At 46.9% G+C, this 21,199-nt stretch overlaps 1 protein-coding gene across 9 annotated transcripts in view; it reads right to left on the reverse strand.

Annotated features, from left to right (window-relative positions):
* Positions 1-21,185, reverse strand: part of PIGQ (phosphatidylinositol glycan anchor biosynthesis class Q) — a 38,814-nt gene extending 17,629 nt beyond the window's left edge. For 2 of the 9 annotated variants that reach the window (XR_008731781.1, XM_055707413.1), the window contains exons 1-6: positions 20,341-20,555; positions 15,242-15,942; positions 9,541-9,672; positions 8,222-8,342; positions 2,717-2,843; positions 1,562-1,715 (exon numbers count right to left, since the gene is read on the reverse strand). Coding sequence is in view for 8 of the 9 variants with exons in the window: in XM_055707413.1 (XP_055563388.1) it covers positions 1,562-1,715; positions 2,717-2,843; positions 8,222-8,342; positions 9,541-9,672; positions 15,242-15,942; positions 20,341-20,373 (1,268 nt within the window). In the remaining variant the exon portion in view is untranslated. The other 7 variants (XM_055707415.1, XM_055707419.1, XM_055707418.1 and 4 more) reach the window with 7 other exon arrangements.
* Between the last annotated feature and the right edge of the window lie 14 nt (positions 21,186-21,199).

A 21,199-nucleotide genomic window follows, 5' to 3' on the forward strand; every position in this document is an offset into this window, starting at 1 on the left:
AGCAACTGCTTCAAAAAACTGGCAGGGTGTCCCCAGACTGGCAGGCACAGCTCAGTGCACTAACTCCTAGGTAGGAGGGTGCCCTGGACAACTCGTCCAGGTTGCTGGTACACACTTGCCCCATGGTTCTGACTAAGACCACACACTCCCACACACACCCTGACATGACACCAAGCGATGGTGTTCCTGATGTAGCACCTGCCCCACCTTCCCCGGCTGCCTGCACACACATGCCCGCTCTCGTTTCACTGTGCGGTTTGTTTCAGAAGGGGATCTCAGGCTTCAACAGCACCTGAACCAGCAAATTCTTCCCCCAGCTGCAGGAACGCAAGGTGTTGTGGTGGCTATGTTGATGTGGGTGACAGCTATCCCTTCCTGACTCTCCACAGGGGGATTCTGGCACAGCAGGGGCACTTTGGTGCCAGTGGCAAGATAACACTATAGCTGCTCTGTACTTCTAACCACCAGCTGAGACAGGTAGACTGACTCCCTGCAGCTCACAAGGGAAAAGCAATCAGCTGAGAAAATGTTTTTCCTATTTCCAGTCTCTGCACAATTAGAAGGAGCAAGGCCATTCCCCACAGACCAGAACAGAAATTCCAGTAATTAGGTGTTGGGAAAAGACTCCCCATTACTGATTTTGGGTACAAGGCCTATGCTCACAACAGACCGAATTCATAGATTTATCTCAATATTTCTAACCGTTCCCTAAACTACCCATAACTAAAGTTCTACTGTTCTGTTGTTTGCAATGTAAAGCCCTCTGCTCACAGCCTGGGGAGGAACGATGACCATTCTGTACTTTATAAGCCAAAAGTTCCTTCATTTGTTAGGTTGTCTCTCATCTCCTTGCAAGAGCAGATATTCTCCAGTGGCCTGTGTGACTCCTTGCTGCAGCATGTGTTAGTGGAGGGCAGGAACAGAACACATTGGTGGGCATCATTTGCACAGCAACTCTGACATGCCCCGGACATGTGCCAAAGCCCCCTGCACGCCCACACACTCCCTCAGAGCCTCTGCCCAGCTCTCAGGCAATGGGGCTCTCCACTAGGTCCAGACAATGGCACCAGGATGGTGTCAGAGCCATGCGGTAACCCCAAACCTGCACCTGCACTCCACGATGCAGACAAGAACCTCTGAAGCAGGGCAGAGGCAGGGGCTTTGGGGCTTCTCCAGAAGTACAAGGGCTCCCCTTTCCTCCACTTCCCCTCAAAACTACAGGACAGAGGGCAACTGAAAAGAGTACTATAAGGTTGAAACAAAGGGATGGGGTGAACTGCTTTCTCATCCCCTGCCTGTCATGTAGTTTTATTTTTCCAGGTCACTACCACAATAAATAAATATTTTAATGCAGGAGAACTGAAAGATAGGTTGCTTGTACTGCTGTGGCCATCATTTCTACATCCATGAAAGAATGCAATAAATTAATTGCTGGCTAAACTGTGAATTCAAGAGAACTACACCAGGATGGAATGCTCCACGAATTAAAGACATGGCCTGAGTGTTCAGTGGCCCTTCCCCCCAAACATACCCAAGACACAGCCTAGAAAGCTAAACCCACCTGGCTCCGTAGACATAGAAGCAGTAGATGTGGAAGGTCAGAAGTGCAATGATGTCAGAGAGGATGCAGAGAGCCATGGTCAGGCCCAGACAAGCTGACAGACCGACATACCAAAGGATCATCTCAATGAAAGGGGACATCAGGTGAATGTAGCCTAGTGGACGTTGCAGAGTGTCAGTATTTGACCGAGGCACCTTCCCCTTAACACTTTCAAAAGACCGATTCGCCCCACCCTAGAACATTGCTCCAGAAATCATAGCCCCCAAAACATGGAAGTAAAACTGGAAAATTCCTTTAGATGCCATCTTCTGTTTAGGAGGGCAAAAATTCTCTTTCACCCCAGGTTTCTGTGCAGGTGTAGCAGCTCTGGGAGGAAGCGGGGGACATGCTTAGTTTGAACAGAGCAGTCATCTCGCTTCGCATGTGATTTGCTTTTCTAGATTTGTGCCCAAGTTCCTAATTACACTTTTAGCTGCACACCTCAACCTTTACTGCAACTTTTTTCTTTTTCTTTTCTTGCTGTTCCCACAAAAGCCACCCCTCATGGCTTTTGTAAAATAAAAAGTGTCGAGGCAAACAGCCTCTTTCATCACTACAGCGGAGCAAAGTCACAGAAACAAGACCAAACTTAATTGGTGAGCAAAGTAAATCAGTATAATAACTAAGGATGTCCATCATGACTGTACTCCTTCATCAAGACACTTATCAAGGATAGCAGGGGTGTGTTATTTCAAGGAGGGACTTGAAGTAAAAAATTGCACTGAACTGAAGTCAGCAATAGGACAGGGTTGGGATTTGCATCCTGAGAGCATGCTTCTCATCGCTATCCTGTCAGCTGCCTCTTACATGGAAAGACTACGAAACCCTATGTAAGACCTAAAGCCTTCCCTTGGACACCCACCACTAATGGCATCAAGCAAGTAAGCTCCGCTGTGATTTGCACTTCTTGCAAAGCATCAATACTTTATTTAATATGCATGACTTCCTCATGTGGGAATCCAACTTTGGCTTGAGTTCCCACAGCAGGAAGACTCACAGACAAGTTTGTACTTGTAGTAATGCATTTTGATTCATTATTCACCTCTAGGCAAACATTAAACACTCAGGAGGGAAGAAATGAAAAGGGAGGCTGAGAAATTAAACAATTGCACTTACTAATCCAAAGATGGATGTGGTAAAGGAAGAAGCGGCCCAAAACCTGATCCAAAGCTCGGTTCATTTTCAGTCCAGCTGGCGCTCCCATTAGCCACTGGAGCAGGTCCTGGAGCTCTTCAGCTACATTCTACAAACACACGGAAGCAAGACACCTGAGTTAAAAGACTGCGACTGCACAGAATGGGTCCTGTGCACTGTACGTGCTGTCCCCCCAAAGTATTCTTAACTCACCCTTCAATCTAATGGGGAAAAAAAAAAAAGTCCAAACAACTACTTTACAGACACCTAGCTAAATTTTATTGACTCTTTAGTGAATCCAAAGCTGAGGAAGCTGAACTGCTTAAGTGGTCTCAGTGCTGGGAACAGAACCCTAGTGTTTGATCGTGGCCAGCCCTGGCAGACTTGCACCGTATGACCTCTTGGTGCAATGAGAGCCCTTGAAATAAATGGCGAATGCTGGTGCACAAATCAACTTCTTTAGACAGTTGACTGAAAAGCCAAAACTGAGCAAGTAATCTAACTATGGGGAAGGCTGCCAGGATTTTGAAAGGGGGAAGATGGCAGTGCACTCATGGGCACAAAAAGTGAATTTTTACAAACAAATAACCTGTATGTGTTTACAGCAGAGTGGAAAACACCATTATATAAATAACACAATTATAAAAATGTAGTTCATACATGAACAAACTTTCTTGATATGCTGTGGTGTACTTGGCAAGGTAACCGTGCTGTGTAGCACTGACCTTGCCTACCACCATTGTGTCTCTCTGCAGGCTTTGTGGAGTCAAAAAGTCAAAAAGAAGCCATCTGAATTATTGAGAGAAAAGACTAATGGAGCTCATCCCCAAATCATTAAGGGCTTTGACTCACAATTTCTGGTGATTTAATCCCAGGCTGACATTATTTACTGACTTTCTGTCTCTACCCCACTACTCTGCCAGAGGTCCCCCTTGCAGCCGACAAGGGCAAAAGATGGGGTGGCTTTGCTCCTCAGTAGTTTGCACCTGACCTACTCACCCAAGCTGAAACCAGCAGTGAAGTCCATTTACCAGACTGAACTGAGGCAGCTGAGAATGGTAACCTCCAACAAAGAGGTGGGGAACATACATGGAAGAAGTGACCTCTCACACTGTCCTACACGAACAGAGATTGTGAGTAAAAGCCTTCTGCCTCTGAAAATCCCTCTTGGCCAGGTCCATGCAAGCAAACTGCACTGCAAATTCTGCCCACGTAGAAGAATGAAGAGCTGATGCACTGTAGCCTACTTTCCCCCTCACTCATATGGATAATCTCCCTAAGGGGAAATTATTTCCAAGGAACGAATCCATTTTATTTATTAACCAAGAGGATCCTTGCAAGATGAGTTTGTAAACATTTACTTTTAGTGTAGTGGCAAAATTAATGGCTCCATCTTCAACTTATCCAAAAGGATTGCTCTTTCATTTCCTTCATTTTCCCTCTGTCTCACTGCAAGTCAGAACCGATTTGAAGCCATGGATCTTACCTCTGTGGCTGAGAAGTGTTAGCTCCTTTATAAATAGACCGGTTTTAATATTTAAAGTGTTGGACTGGTACCTTAGAAAAAGCATTTGGGGATTTTAATGAAATATTTAAATGCTTGAAAGCAGTCCTTCAGCAAGGCTGTTTTTCAGCACTGAATACTTCTGGAGGCTGCCAGTCCCAGAGCTGCTACTGAATTCTGACAGGGACACGCAGCTCTGGGAAGGTGCCCTAGCTTGCTGTTATTTAGCTGGGCAAGGCATTTCAAAATATAGTTCTAAGGCATAACCTTGCAGGTTGTTTTCCAGCCAGATATTTTAGGACTGTTCAATAGCAAGGTGACTGGGAGTCCAATTCTCCTGTTGCAGTCATGAATACCGAATGTGGCCAGTATTAATAAATAAGATAAAAGTGAAATTAAAGTGTTTCATAAAGGGTTGTGAGGACACGGCCAAACTGGAGACTAAAGCTAGCATGGTTTAGATGAGATCGCTGTGGAAATATTTTCCTTACTGGTTTCTTTCTAGTCTCCATATGCAGAGGGTCTAATGGTGATGTGGCATTGATGGAGGAGGACACACAGCACACTGCAGGTGGGCACCGGGAAGCTCACTGCAAACGTCCTGAGCGGAGCATCTAGTGCAAGTCAGCAAGCAGAGTCAAAGCACTCCCTGCCAGACACATCTGCCCTGTGTCTGGTGCAGGCGTTTGGGGCTATAAGTTATACTATTTTACAAAATGTCATCTAAGAATATTTTCCAGGAAGTGACCTCTCTGCTTGTTGTGCTTATGGATTAGCAGAATGTGACTGAATAGGAATTTACGTCCAATTATCTCCAAGTCCCAGTAACATTTTTGGAGGCACGATCTATGATAAATATTTAACTGTTTCAGAGAGATTACAGCTTAAGAAAAAGAGACATCAGCAAGGATGAAAGAGGTGAAAGACAAAAAAAAAAAGATGGTTTACAAGCAGTTCTTTTTAAAACAGACAAACGTAGCACCTTGAATCAGGTATTTCTGAAAGAAGGCTGTCTTGTGGAAGGCAAACTAAAGGACAACCATTGGGAAGCCTAGTGGGATTGAAAGGAAAGAGGAGGATAGGAGCTGTGAGGGCACCTACGGAGAGATTATTCATATTTTCCATTTCTTGGATTCGAAAGCCTGCTCCAGAAATCAGTCCTTCATACTGCACATAGCTACTCGCCAGTTACTCCCTAGGTGTCTCTGAATCACATCTGCCTCATTTACTGACAAAAGCAACTTGTTATTACAGTCAGCACAGTGCAGCTCATAAAGCTGTGAAAGTGGGAGCTGCAGTCAATGGTGTCTTGTGCATCATCAACAATTGCTAGCTAAGTGCTGATTTGAGAACCATTATATCAGGGGATGACGAATGATGGCTAGGGAACATGGCTCGATCCTCACGTCAGCAGCCTGAGCTAGTGACCCTGGCAGTTGCTGAGAGCCCAAACAAGCTACCTGCATCTGCTTATTTCCAGAGAGATATTTGCTAGGAAAAAAGATGAGCACTGTATCCAGTCCCCACACAGCTACCATTTTGTCATTACTAAAATCAATCAAACCAATAAAGTTATACATTATATAAGGCTAGTCTGTCGATACTAAAATAAATCAAATCAATAAGGTTAAAATAAGGTTATGTATATAACCCTACAATATATAATAAACTTATTGTAATACATATCATGTTCTATTTACTAACAGACACAGAGAAGTAAGGTCAATGCCATCATCAGATCTGGGGCACATATATAAAAAGCAGAACAGCAAGGAGCATCGGGAAAGGAAAAGTAACTCATTCTGCACATGGGAAAGTTTGTGTTACTGAACTTGGCAACACAAATGCACTTGAGAAAGCCCAAGTGATGGGAATAATGCATACCAGATGGACACTCAGCAGCAAAGAGGAAACCTACTGCTGAATGGCTAAGGGGAGCTTTTGCTGTCATACTGGAAAAGAAGTGGCGCTGGCTTGCACGCCACATGCTGAAGTCATTGGTATATTTTGGGATCACTCAGATCTGCATTTTTTAAGGCCTGCACATAATGCATATAAATCAATGACCACCGAAGGCAGTAAAAGGACAACTCCAAATGATTTTATGTCCACAATCTAATATGCTTGAAAGAAGAAAGTAAGGCTGGAAAGTAAGATGTCAATGTGGCCTGAACTGATAAGCTTGGAGAAGCAGAGAAGAAAGGCACCGACTGACTGCCAGGCCACCCACATACGGAGGAGTTAGCACTTCCAGGAAAGTAAGTAAACAGTTCTTGGAGATAGCAAGGTAATGAAGTCTGCACATGTAGGAGACATGGTGAAAATAACTGACACTATGACCTAAGTTGAGTGACAGATGAGCTAACTTACTGAAAGAGGAATGAACAACCAAGTCTCAGGAGCAAGCCTATCCAGGACAGGTGCTGGGATTGGATACACCTTGAGCACGGAGAGCGTCCATCTGCCAAAGACACTGGGCAGATGGAACCCCTCCTGGAGCCACCTGTGCAAACAGGAACGCAGCCAAAAGCCACTTCCTTGCAGACTTGTTAAGAAATCAGATTTCTAAGAGCTGGACACTTAAGTAATCCCATAGGGAGAGCTCTAGAGAACTTAAACTTCTCCAGCTAAAATATCTGTAAGAGAGAATACGACTTAGAAAAAAAAAATTTAGTGTATAGCTCAAATACAAGAGCAAATGTATTGCAAGAATTGTGGTCCTTTCTACCCCACTGCTGTCTGCACCAATCCTTAAAAGTTTTACTATGAAAAATAACAAAAATAGCCGTGGATCATGATTATTGCTGTGCTGGGCACTCCATATGCTTTCTGAAAGTGCAGCATACAAGAATGATCAGAGACCTATAGCTTCTAACAGTTAAAAGATTAGATATGGACCAAGCAGATGACCATCAAGGGAAATGTGAGCTCTTCCCAAGAAAGACAGCATAAGTAGGAGAAGTAAACTCCTGCTGGAATTCTCTAATCAGAATAAAATTCCTCCCAACCAAGAAGCTGGAGAAAGAGCAAAGACAGGATGTTCTCCAGCTGCTAGAAACCAAGGGAAAGATCCACCTTCCCTCCTAGAAATGAAAGGAAAGTGGGCAGAGAAAGGATTAGGCTGTGCAGCTGCATGGCAGCGCTCAGCGTCGGCTGCACATTTCTTTCCAGGACACAGAAACTCTTAAAACCAAGCTAACTTCAGATTAGCGGTCTGGTCTCCAGCCTGTAAAGTACATTACATGTTCCTTACTGCCACTAAACAGATATATTGGAGCACTGCGCCTAAAATGAACCACCAGAAAAGCAGGACAGTATAAGTCATACTTGTTCTTCATGAATTTAAGTTGATGTCAAGAGATCTTAGTGGGCAAGTGGAGTTATGTTTGAGAAAATCACAGGAGGCAGCAAGTTTTCCTAGTTTACCATCTGTACGGCAGAGCTCTTGGAGAGGATTTCAGGTGTTTACATCCTGACTAGCTAATGCCTTTGGATTTCCCCACAAACTTCCTTTTCACAAACACAGCTGCACTGCTTATCAAGTTTGACTTTCAGCAATTTATCAGATTCAACCCAGGTTACAGCTTTTCCCCCCACACCCCAAATGCCCCATATAGCAACAACTTGAGAATATTTCCTGTTGACTCCAGAATAAAAGTATTCTGGCTTCATAACCACTCAATCTGCAGCTGCAGAGCTCTGTCCAAGCCATAATTGTTACTCTAGGACTGGAGCAGCCCTCCGGTAAACGTCTAATTACTATTCACTGCACATGCAAAGCAGAGCCGTGTTCCTTTTGAGCAGCCTCAGCAGGCTCGATTTGAAGATTTCACTGTTCTTGAGGAGACCTCATTTGCATGACTTCAGACAGGACTCTCTCTGAACACCTTGTGCATAAGGCATTGCCTCCTTACAACCCACGGCACCAAGAGCTGGTCAGTACCCACAGCAGGTGAAAGAGAAATGGCTTTGGCCAGACTTACATCGGCCACGGGGATGAGAGTGTCAGCAAGGTGACCAATTCGGTTCTTTCTGTACAGCCAGGACATCAGCAGTATCCCCAGAGCCACATCAATCAGCAGAGAGACAAAGATGTTGGCTTTCCTACATGCAGGATAAAGAGAAACAGTGTTAGACAAAAAGGAAGGACATTGTTTAATGTTTCAATGGCAATTGTTGACTTCATTTACATAGCATCTTTAATGTCCCAGGGAACCAGGACAATTTACTGAAGAGGCACAGTACAGAGATCTTTTGACTTTCACTGGTGTGCTGCTACTTCTGTGGCCAAACACGGAGCCACTCAGCGCCTGCCACACCACAAAACCTTTTTTAGTAAGGGGAGTGAACAGCGGGACTGAAGCTACAAAGAGGAATGTTAGACAAAGTCTGTAGTACACATATAATTGGGGGGGATTTACCAATACTAAGGGCACCAGCACTTGGAGCATCCACACTGAGATCAGTTGGCTTTCCAAGAGGTATACTTTAGTTGAACCACTAGTCAACGTAATTTAAAATAAGTGTTTCTGGGTACATACACACACCCAGAAGGGCTGATGAACTGCCCCTTCACTGCTAGAGTTTCTGAATGAAATTCCATGACGTGAGTTATTCGGGAAATCAGATTAAACAATCACAGTTACTTCTGGCCTTCAAATCTGCTAATCTATTTTAAGTGTTCACTGGGAGTCTATTACTGCAGGATCAGAGAACCACACAGAACAAGACTCGCTGTGTAATGGCCGTAGGGCATTCAATATCTGTCTCAGATCTCTGCCTCTCCCTGTTCCACTCACTGTGCTGCATGTTTGCTTTTTCTGCTACACTGACTCGTTACTGCTGCTGGAGTTTCGTCTGCCGTTACTGCAAGAAAGAGTCCCCAAATAAGTGGGTGAAAGAGGGGATTATTAAACTTTTCTGCTCTTACGGAAAGTGCACTGAATACTGATTGTAGAATTTGGTTAACAGCAGCATGTGTGAAAGCAATGAGCTTGTGGGAGTAACGATAGCAAAGCACTACACACACGGGTGCAGCACAAGCTTTCTGTGGGCAATATCCTGGTCACTTTTCCCAAGCTAGGGAAAAAGGCATCTATCTGGCAAAAGGCATAATTAATAAAAACAAAGTGCACAGCAAAGATCTGCAAACTAGCAGGGAGTAGAACGAGGAAGGCAACATGACATGGTGCAGTGAGGATGGACCCCACAGTACTGTGCGGGCAGAAGATCTGTGGTTTGGGTTCCCCAGAGGAGACACGGCTAGAGCAGAGCTATGCATGGCTTTATATGTACTCCATACCTCATTAGCTGAGACTCATTTTGAGCCTTCTTGTTGCTGCTGATGACCTGGAGGTGCTGCAGGCGATATCCCAGCTGTTCACAAGTTGAGAGTTTGCTCCATAAGAAAGACAAAGGCCAAAACTTCAGCACCCTGCAAAAACACGAAGGGATTTACTTTTGCCGTATAACTGGCTGTCCAGCGTACAAACTCCACATAAAACATTCAGTGGAAAGTTAAGGTTGTGCAACCAGAGACGGTGTCAACATATTGTCATTAAAGAATATTAGATGTTAACTACTCTCATAAAGTTTAAGAGAATTAAGGCAGCCTTTCCAGACCGAGACATTTAAAGCAGACAACCCAACCTATCATTTCCATTCTGTAAAACCACATGCCTCACTTGCTCTTTCAAGGAAGCCAGAAGGCAATCCTGATTCCACCCTCCGCTTTGGGATACATCACTGGGATTGCACACTGCTCTGAGTCTCCAAAGGACTGGAGTCAAGGCAGTTGGATTCCCAGCAGGAACTAAAAACATCAGTGTGTCAGCAACGTTGTTCTCACACCAAATCCAAAACACAACACTACACCAACTACTACAAAGAAAATTAACTCTATCCCAGCCGAAACCAGGATGGTATCCACCCCTTATTCCATACCGTTTACGTCATGCTATACTTTCCAATACATCATCACCTTTTCTGTCTTTTAATATACACACACAGATAGCACTCCCTTAGTCTACGGGCATCCCCCTGAAAATCCATTGAGTTCATTTGGTCCATGACATTGGGCTCCATCTGTCACAACAGTCTTTCAAGGCAGGAAAGATGGTATGAGGTGTTGGATGGTTGAATCTTGAAGCCATTTTGGATTCTATCACCACTGCGCTGGTCTGGTTCCACCAAAGTTCATTCTTTGTAGTACGGCAATCGGAAGAGAGTTGCGTTCAGATCTCCAAATCCAGAGTGGCAGAGCTTGCTGCAACAAACAGCTGCATTTCTCCTTGCAGTTTCTGTCCCATTTCCCACCTCTTTTCTTTTTCTTCCACTTGATCCTTTTCTTCTTTATTAATTCCAAATTTCTTTCTTAGGGTCTTCATTTCCACCGTCTGTCAACTGCCTTGCCAAGGGTGACCAGCATTATGAAGATAATAGAACATTTAGCATTTAATTTGGTTTCAAAGTTAACATCCACATTAGGCTTGCAGAGGAGGAAATATTCACACTGTTCTTTTTTTATGACTCAAAGAAAAGCACTAAGTGACGCTCAATTATTTTTGGGAGTTACTTTTATTACCACACAACCTATAAAGATGGGAACAATGGTGATTTGTGTAGTCTAAAATGATACCATGGGATGCAGGCTGCTCAGAGAATGCACATTAACAGTACAGCAACACGGAGCACCATGTTTGTTGTGGGGAATAAAATCTGAGGCAGACATAATTTGGATCATTTCTTTCCTGTATGCAATGGTTGTTTCACTCTTTTTACAGTGTTTCACTGTAAAAATAAGTAAAACTTCTTATTAAGGGTCCAGGAATCTATGTTCACTTTCAGTCACTTCCTTCACCTACTCTTGCTTACTGCTTTGGCATGTTCCTTCAGTTTACATTCATTCCAAATGCTAAAATTATTCCTTGTATCCTGCTTCGCTTTTGAAATTGTACAGTTCTTTGGATCGTTAGTGAACATGGCCTGGAGATGTCCCTGCAAAGTGTGCATGCCTTCCTCAGATTTCATGGCCCCCATTTAATTTCCCCATGCCCCCCAGATTTCATCTGGGGGACTTCAGCCTGTTGGCCAGCAGCAGAGTGCCTTCAGGTCTGGCCTGGATAAAACACAGGATGGGCAGACTGGGGCTCCAGCTGCAATTTCTACATTTTAGACAAATTGCAAGTGTATGGCTCATTCAGAAACCCTGCTCGGTTCACTGTGGTTGCTACCCCCTTCCTCCTCCCTTCCTCCTGAGCCCTTTCAACCATCCTTTGTGTAAGGTTTCTCAGCTTAAAAAACAGAGTGCTGAAGTCCCCCCTTCCCCCTCCCCATACAGATTTCAGACACATTGGTTTTGAAATACACAGTGTACTGTGAATCATTCTTAATTTGAGGCCTCCAAATTACTCAGCTCTTTGTTACAGCCTCCCACCTTAGAGACAAATGAATGCACTGTTCCTCAGCTGACTTGTCAGGAGGTGATATCTAAAGTGGCGGAGGAAAGAGCACTGTGCAGGGGAGGGAGACACAGGGGGCACCAGCACTGGCCACTGATCTCGATGACCTGGGTTCACAGATGCACCGAGGCACAAGTGCAGATGAGTTTTCTCTTCCAATTATATCCTAGCCCCGTGCTTACAAATTCTGGTGTGGCAAACCTTTGCTAAAGCGGAGAACTGCACTTGAAATGCAAAGCAGGGGGAAGAAGAAACACTACCTGTGTGATTATGTACAGACGGCTGAAGGTGAAAAATTACTGGTCAAACCAATAGCTGCCCAGTTCAAGCAGAAAGCAGCGGCTCTGGGCCCTGTGCTGAACACTCCCTGGGCTGACAGCCTCCCCACCCTCTCCCAGCCACGTGTGCCTCTTGCCATCCATTGCTGCTCCACGGCTCCCCAAGCTACAGGCAGCTACCCTGTGGGTCACCCACCGACCAGACACCCTGGGCAAAGGAAAGGACAGGCTGCTGCTCTCTTCTGCCCCATCCCCAGGAGCACCCCAACGCGTGCACCCACGGCAGCCTGCAATGGCTAAACGCATCGCCTTGATTGAACAGGATGGGCCCAAAGACACCTCAGAGGTCCGTGCTTGTCTGTGCTACAGCTGACTCTCTTCTCTTTTCACTTAACACCAAGAGGACAACCTCTATTCCACTTACACGCTTTCTCTGGAAAGTAAATACATACACATACTTATTTAAATAAAAATACAAACATACTGCAAAAAGCTCAATATAATAGTTGCAAGATGTACTATGGGAGCTCTCATCTCCAGGAGTTACTGCGGAGGAAAGCCAAAAATACTTCTTGCGTGGTCTCCTACCCCTATGCATATTGACTATGCATTGCCATAAATGCTCCCACTTGTTTACCACACAGTATATAGGATGATTTTCAGAAGTGCAATGGAAAACCAACCACGTAAAAAAACCCCAACCAACAACAAAAAACCCAGTGATATTGTGTCATTGCATTATTTAAGCAGCAGGAGATCTTTGGGGTGTTTCCAAATACAAATAATTTTAGCAATACATTAAAATAGCCTGCATGAGTAAAACTTGATTTTTCAATTCAGGTTTTTTTTCTAAGAGTGAGAGTGGATTTTTCAGATATCAGATGAAAAGCAGTCTTTCTGAGTCAGGATCACATGCAAATATTAAAGCTCCATTAACCAGAACCCCTGGCTGTCTTTTTGCTCCAAGCCAGAACCTGAAGGAAGAGTGCCTCCCTCCTTGATGAGGAATCAGAGGTCACAGTGTTTGTAAATAGACATTTTTAGAGTTTCTTGCCTCAGTACTTAACCACCCTGATGTCCCCAACAGCACACTTGAGACCTTCAGCAGTAACGGCAATCCCGCAGCCCAGTCCCTCTGCAGAGAGGATTGCAATGGCCACCCCTTAGCACAAGGTGGTGCTGAAGAAATGCCTTAATTTAAGATGTACAGGACTTGAGAGCTCGCGGTAAACTGGATGTCAGCGTTCACCTTCTGAGATTTCTAAGGCTGCTGCCCGGCTTCCCCAGCACAAATACACAACAGTGGCATATCTAAAAAGCCCCGAGCCTCTGCAGCCTGAGGGGACATCACTGACCTCTTTCTTTGGCTTTTGAAAGCTGACCATCCCTTAACATCACAAAGACCTGGGAAAGAATCAGGTCCTGTGACTAGAAGGAACAAAAACCTGGCAGATCTTTATTTTATGGGACATCCTGTCCCATTCCAGCACTGGGAGGAGGGGACTGGAAGGACACCTGCATGTACCATCTTGAACCCTCCCTGCCTTGTGTATGTTGGCACAAAGGAGGTTGTACCACACATCATGCTAGATTGAACCAAATTAAATTAAATGACTTAGGTCAAGCAGGAGGTTTGTTATAAAGCCAGATACTAATCTCTGTTCGCCAAGATTGACCTTTTAAAACACCTGTAAGACAGGCAAATATAATGCTGATACTATGGGTGAATAAAACAAAGCAGAAAAAAATCTGTACCTCCCAAGGTTATGGACAAGTTCAACCTAGGTTTACGTGCAGCAAGTCTCGCATTCTGCCTGCTGGTGCGTAGCTGGCTGCTAGCCTGGCCGCTGCTCTGGCTCAAAATGTCGGTAATGGGCTTAGGAAAAGCTGAAATCAGAAAAGCTCCTGATAAGCTGGGTACCAGATACCTGTGCCCAACCTGCCACACTAAGCTTGAACTCCCAAGTTATGCTTAGACTGTGGCCTTCTGGAGACCTGCGAGGCTTGGGCTTAACCTGATGCTAAACCTGGTCCAAGTCCTAGCACTGACGAAGGTGGTCACATCTGACCTTGAGACCAAGTGCCTATGCAGAAAAGGATCATCCTGTTTGTTGATAGTCGCACACAGGCCACGGACAGCCAGACAAAGGACCTTCAGAGCTGACTCCCAGTCTTCCACCAAGCTACAAAGTTCTGACTTAGTTACCACTAACAACCATTAATGCAGAGTCAGCATCTACAGAGCAGTCCCAGGAACCAGTGGTCCCTGATTATATCAGGATTGAGGCTGACCCTAAATCTCTCCCAATAGAGTAATCCAAAACCAGACAGTGTTCCCTTTGTGCATCAAAATGCCTAATCCAGCTGTTCAGAAAATCTTTGCATATGAAGAGTTTCACTGTAATTTTTTTATGACAATATCATACAACTGGAAACCTGTTAGAAGACTCCATTCCCCATACCCTTAGGCTGTACTTGAGAAGATTTATCCATGAATACAATAGTAGCTGTTATCCAAATTTCATCAATTAAAGTGTCCCCTTGCAGCTTGGAACCTGAACTGCACTCCCTTCTCCGGCACAACCTCTTCAGGCAGGCTGACCACATGTGTTATTAAGCTTTATACACAGAAGCTTCTCCCCTTCAAATCTGCTCAGAATTCCTCTTTAGTGCAAGCACTTGCCACTCATTACATTTGAAGCATCCTATTCAGTGTCATGGTTGTGACAATGGGATTTCTCCAAGGATTAACATAGACCAGCATTCCCTGTAACCTGCTGTAAGGTGCCAAGGTTGCAACACCAGCACCTGTTAGAGACACGATGGATTTAGACACATATTTGCTGAAGTTTCACAACTGGGATTCATAGCAAACAGGGAGTAGGGAGTCCTAGTTATCGAGCCATTAAGGAGATCCTCATGTCATTCTGTCAGCCATGGAATAGCTGGAAACCCAGTATTTCAGCTGTGATGAAACTGAAGTGGGGCTGAGCTCCCCCTGCTGCAAATGGGGAGGAGGTAAGTGCCTCCCCAGAAAATGTCCCAGCCCCGTGAAGAGCTCTATCCTATCTGAGGGAGTCTTTAGCTTTGCGTTTTCAACAGAGCTCCTCAAACTCTAATAGCAGCTCGGCAGCAGCCTGTTTCCAACAGAAAGATTTTGGGTCAACTGTGTTTCTCACTGGGGTTGAGCAGGAACCCTGCAAATGCCTAAACATGAATTACATTTCCAGGCAAAATGTAAGCTGGCCAGTGTCACGTTACTTACCTGCTCCTGCAGATCCCAGAGATAACTGAAAGCAGGAATGTCAGCAGCATGCACGCAGGCACAGAGGCCTGCTTCAACAGCTCCACGATGATACTAGCTTCAACGCCATCTGACTGCCAGTGGGTCAGCTTAATGGGCCCATCATCGTACCTGTCCGTCATGAACAGCATCTTACTCTTTGCAACTGTGTCAAAGATGGCAGAGAGCTTTGAAGCATCATCTGCCTTGCGCTCAGTGGAGGCAGCTGTGTCCAAAGGGGGATGCAGATGGGAAAGCATGACTTTGCGCTGGTCATAGTACACTAAGATGATTTCTTCCTCCTTAGGGTTGTTAGAGTGTTTCTGAAGAGTAGAACAGCTCCAGAATTTGCTGTTCCCCTCTTTGCTTATCTGAATCCACGGCTCATGGGAGAATATTGTCCCAAGGTCTTCCAAGAACTCACTCAGACTCTCTTCTTTCTCCTGTTTGCTGTTGCTCCATGAGCCAAGCACAGAAACATTGACTTTAGTCACTCGTTGGACTTCACTGACATACTGCTTCACCTGGACAGGAATAAAAGGGAAATGGACCACAGCAAGGATAACAGCAGAGTTCTGTTCCGAGATCCACCGGCCGATCAAAATGCCACTCTCTGCTGAGGAGCAGCATGATGGAAAGAAGACTTTAAGTACCATGGCAGCAACCCTGGAACAATGGTACACCTGTGAACAAATGCAGAAATAAAACTTGAGAATGGCAATTAAATGCAAGGAAAATCTGAGCTGACCAAAGGCACTGGGGATGAGGACCAACCAAGTTTTAAAACAGTAAGTTCAACCACTTGCCGAACGACATTAGTGACAGCCAACAGACATACACACGTCAGAGAAGTATTTAGGAGGTTCCTGACAGTCAGCAGTTTTTGAAGTGAGGGGTGGCAAGACTGGACTTTCTCAGCAAAGCCCTTCTCCAAGTCCTGGTGCAATCTTTCATGACAGCACACTGATAAGCACAGCCCGCTGGACCAGCCAAGATTAGGAATCCATCCAGCCTCAGCTCTGACACTGGATGTGCTTGAGCACTTCCTAGAGAAGGGACATCATAGCACACCGTGATGTCTCTGGGGAACACCACCTCCTGTACTGACAATGAGATATAAGTTTATGCTATAAAGCCAGATAATGTCAGCGCCTCCTTCATCACCCACGACCCCAGAGCTGTGAGCTGTGCTCTGCAACAAACTCACTGAACAACCTTGGTCAGATCACTCATCTCCTCTTGTCTCACTCCCCTCATCTGGAAACAGAGATGGTAACTTTGTCAAAAGGGACCATAGTGATTAACTGATTGAAGTTTATGTAGTAGTTTTAATTCATTAGATACAAGATCCTAAAGAATGAAGAAGCACCTGTGCTTTATCAGTGTTCTTTACAATGTTTTTCTTCATATCATTTAAGAACACATCTCAATGGCTTTGTAAGACTTTACAAAAAGGAGCTTTGAGGCAGTTGACAATGTCTCTTTAAATAAGGTGGAGGTTTCGAACAGAAATATAATTGCAGTAAGGAAGGCGCTGACACAGAACAGTCGGCATCCGGCACCCGTTGTCCTTTCCTGTCCTTCAGTGCTTTGTTAGAGATGTGAAAACTCTGCAGGCCCCCGAGGCTGGCTCCTCTGTGAGGGACCCAGTCAGTCGGAAAGAGGAACACAGAATGTATTTATAACACGTAGAAAGGATGTGCAAGGTGAAGGTCCCTCGTGGTTTTGGTTTTCTCTTTTTAATACAGGACAATTGATCTAGTAAATCTCAGCACCTGGCAATTTGCTATGGCATGAGGCAGCGATGGGGAAGCAGCAAAGGCGAACAATTAACCTACTCCCAGCCCCACAGCTCCGCCAAGTACAGCGGTAGGAAATATCGGCTCACCTCACGGATGAGTTGTCAGCCCCTCGAGGCAGCAAGGTGAAGTTTCCTTGTTGAACAGCTCGCTCCTCTGATGGGCAAAGCACCACAGTTGCTGCGTTTGCAAGGATTAATGTTTTTTTTCCCTGGAACTGAATTTTCCCTTTTACTGCAAAACTGCAAAGCACACCCCAAGACCTCCCCTCAGACAGGCATACGGGTGCTCCTGAGGGATTCTGCTCACAGCATGCTGCTGGAAGCAGAGTCTTCACAGGTGCCGAGGGCACCGAGCACTGTCCCTCGCTGTCCCACAGACCCTCCAGCCCATGGCAAGATTTGGAGGCTACAGAGGGACTTCCATCCCTCTCTCTTTGACCAGAGGGATAAGCTTGGAGCTGTGAAGCCTATAAGGAAGCAGGATCTCAGAAGAACCTCAAATACTATGTGTTTTTCCAAAGGACTACAAGCCTCTAGCAGAAGGAGAACGGAAGTGGAAAGGCATACCAAAGGAAGGGTAGGAAAATGGCAGATGTGACAGCCTGGGACTGTAAGGGTGCAGGACACCAGGCATGGGAAAGTCCGAAGACATGCAGTACAACTGGGAAACGTCATCTTTCACTAGACAGTTTAATGACTATTAGACCCAAATGGACTGAAAAAGCAAGACATCGAAGCTCATCTTTCACTTCTATTGAATTAGCTACTTAATTAATGATTCATGTATTTTTTGATGTTTTTTTCCTCTGGAAGACCACAAAGACATCGAAGGACACATCCTATCTAGAAGAGTTGCTCCTGACACACATAGGAAACTTTGGTGAAAATCTGCTGACAGACACAATTAATTACACTGATCCTTAAAAAAGTTTGATATAAAACATGTCATTTTGCTTTTCCTTCTTTTAGAAAGACTGCGGTCTGTCCAAGGGTACTGACCAAGATATTCTTCCCTTCACTACCTCTCCTACCTCCTTGCCTAACCCATTGTTAATGAAACATTATCAGGTGAGATGACATTTGCTTCATGATTTAGCTTTAGGTTTGAAAAAGGATTTTCATTTTTTTGCCCTAAGACCTACAGACATATTCCTAGGAAAAAGGAAATAAATTATATAAATACAGGGGCTATGAAAGGCAAAATAACGGATTGAACATGTTGGGAATGTACATAAACACATATGCTCAGGAATTATTTAAAATAATATAAATTTAGCTAGAGTGATAACATTCTAGCTACAGTGCAATACCAAAATATTACAAGTGAAGTTCACCAATAACTGCATACTCTAAAAAAGTGAAATTGAGCTTGGTATTTTAAAGAACCCAGAGATAAATGAGGAAGGTAAGTACCTGAGTGGGGTTTCTCAGTATTTCTGTTTTGATTCCCAAAGCTACCACCAGTAATACTGGACAGATAACCTTTTAAAGTTGATTTTTCTATTCTTCTTTTTCCTCAAGAGATGCCACAATTGTTTCAGAGTATTGCTACAAGAGACTTCCAGTGTCTCTGCACAGCTGTCCTTCTTAAAGGTTTGTTCATCCATTGGACATTTTGAAGAATTATCAACTGACTCTTAATCCAAACATTTATTTCTCACCAAGATTTTTTTAAAGATAGCCACAGTCATCTGAGAATACTTCTTATGGAGGAGAAACACTTCTCATGTTCATGTGAGTTTTCTCTCTTACACCCTTCCCAACCTTTTAAATGAATTAAGTTTTATGCAGCTAACTACACTGGCTATAGCTCAGGTTCAATGGTACCCAAGCACATGATCTCTCCTTTGGCTGCTGCAGATATGGCAGTGAAGGCTCCGATACAATTTTCAGGCTGTACAAAATACCTTGACAGTTGAAAACCAGCCCATCAACTATTTGTACAGTGACAGGGCAGATGGTGAGTGGGGAGCTGGCCTGGGCGCTCAGGCAGCAGGGCTGGTGTTCCCAAACCCACAACCAGCCGTGCGTCCTACCTTACTCATTTCAATCGACTGTCTGAAATCTAAAGTTGACATTTTAAATGTCATCACAGTCAACAGTTTCATTGCTGCTAACTTTAACAGAAATATCCTACCAATATACTTAGTCCGTGCTCGTGAAGTGCCTAAAGCCTTGCCGACCGCTCATTTCTGCTGGAAATCCCCAGCTCTTCCCCCACTCCCCGAGATGCCACACAGCATCAACGCAACCATCTCGCCCGCAGCAAAACCAACAGCGGACAGCGCCTAAAATGCATTAACGCAACCAGCAAACGAAGAAAGGGCCCCAGGGCTGATTCATTTCAGATCTTTAGACAGAAAAGTCGAGGTGAACAGCGGGACGCAGCCCCAGCCTCACCACGCCGGCTGCCCCACGCCAAGGGGCGCCCACCCCGTGACAGGGCCGCCACGCCAAGGGGCGCCCACCCCCCGGCAGCCCCCCCCCAGCAGCCCCAGGGCCCTCGGCGGGGCTCGGGGCCGCGGGCCCGCAGCAGGCCAGCCAGGCCATCCCGGGGCAACGGGGCCGCCTCCCTACAAAGCCCACCAACTTGTTGCTCAGCCAGTTTTTTTGTGGTTTTTAAATGTGATCTCTGGGCATGGGTGGGCTGAGAGGCAGCAGCAGTGCGGTACTTCACCCGCCCCCCGCCACCCCTCGTTCAAGCCCAAGGCAGAGGTAAGCCCCCCACCCCGGCCCTCGGGCCGCCCCTAAAACGCCCGCAGGGCCCGGGCCGCGCCGCCCCCGGGCTGATGCAGCCGGTACGGGCTCCTGGCCCCGGCGGGGGGAGCCCCAGGCCGCTGAGGGCAGGCCTGCCGCCCTGCGCCCCCCGCCACCGCTCGGACCGGCCCGCCGCCGCCTACCGCCCGCTCCGCCAGGCCGGCCGCTTCCGGGGGCTGTGCACCGCGCCGGGCCCGGCCGGCGCCGGGAACCGGGCTCCCGCGTTCCGCCCGCGCCGCTCTCCCCGTTCCCCCGGTGTTTAGGGCCGCGCCGCCCTGGAGAGGGCCCGGAACCGCGGCGAGGGCTGCCCCGGCTCACCCAGCAGCGCTGCTCACCGGCGGCTCGGCCCGCGCCTTCCGCCGGGCCCGGGGATGGGCGGCGGGGCCCGGCGGGGCCGGCCGATAGGGAGCGGCGCGCCCAGCCGCCAGGCGGGCCGTGCCCCCGCCCTGCTCGCCGTTCCCTACGGGATCCCCTTGTCCTCACGGGACCCTGCCGTCCCCTGTCCCAAAGGCCAGGGGCTCACCTTGCCCCACAGGACCCCGCAGTCCCCGTCCATGCCACCTCAGCGTGGCAGCAGCCTGTGGGTGCCGGTGCCCAGGACCCCCCCATCCAGGAGTTCCCCACCTGTGTCCCAGCAGCAGGCTGGGGAGGACACTGAGGGGGTCCCACGTGGAGAGGGAGAGTGGGTCAGGGGCGCAGGCCCCACGGGGTGGCCCAGAGGGAAGGGTTTGGGCTGTTTTATGTTGGGTGCCACAGAACAGGAGGTAAGGTGGCAGGAGATGGTTTTTTATGGGAGGTCCTGTGACAGGAGGGGATGGGACAGGCTCACCCCACTCGTGCAGACCCCATGGACCCCTCTGTGCTGCAGGGCTGCTCCGCTCTGCAGGGACAGGGTGGCTGTGAGGGCCCTTTAGGGCCGGGAAGGAGAGAGGGTCCTCTCGGGGCTCGACTGGCCCAGGTAGTGGTGACTGGACTCAGGTCTCAGACACCGGCAGAGGAGCCATGGAGCACCATGCCCGTGCCAAGGACTTGGGGGGGGGGGGGGGGGCGACACGAGAACGCCCTCCCTCTGCCACCCCACCTTGCATGCTCTCCCTGGCCTCTGCTGATAAAGGCACCGTGTGCGGGACAGCAGCACAGCAGGGCACGCTCAGCGCCAGGCTGAGGGTTGGCGTGAGCAATTCTTAGGTGCCCACATGCAATTTACTCCATGCAGTAGTTGTTGCTTCCCTGCAGAGGTCAGGAATGCAGCACAGAAGGAGTTACCTTCATTTTACCATTCTACTGAATCTCCTGCAAGCCCAGCGTGCCAGGGAGAGCATGGCTGCCAGCTCCACCTGCCCTCACCGCTTCCCGTTGCGCTCTGGCATCAGGAGCAGAAC

The sequence above is a fragment of the Falco cherrug genome, chromosome 4, assembly GCF_023634085.1.
Source record: "Falco cherrug isolate bFalChe1 chromosome 4, bFalChe1.pri, whole genome shotgun sequence".
NCBI classification, from domain to species: Eukaryota; Metazoa; Chordata; class Aves; order Falconiformes; family Falconidae; genus Falco; species Falco cherrug.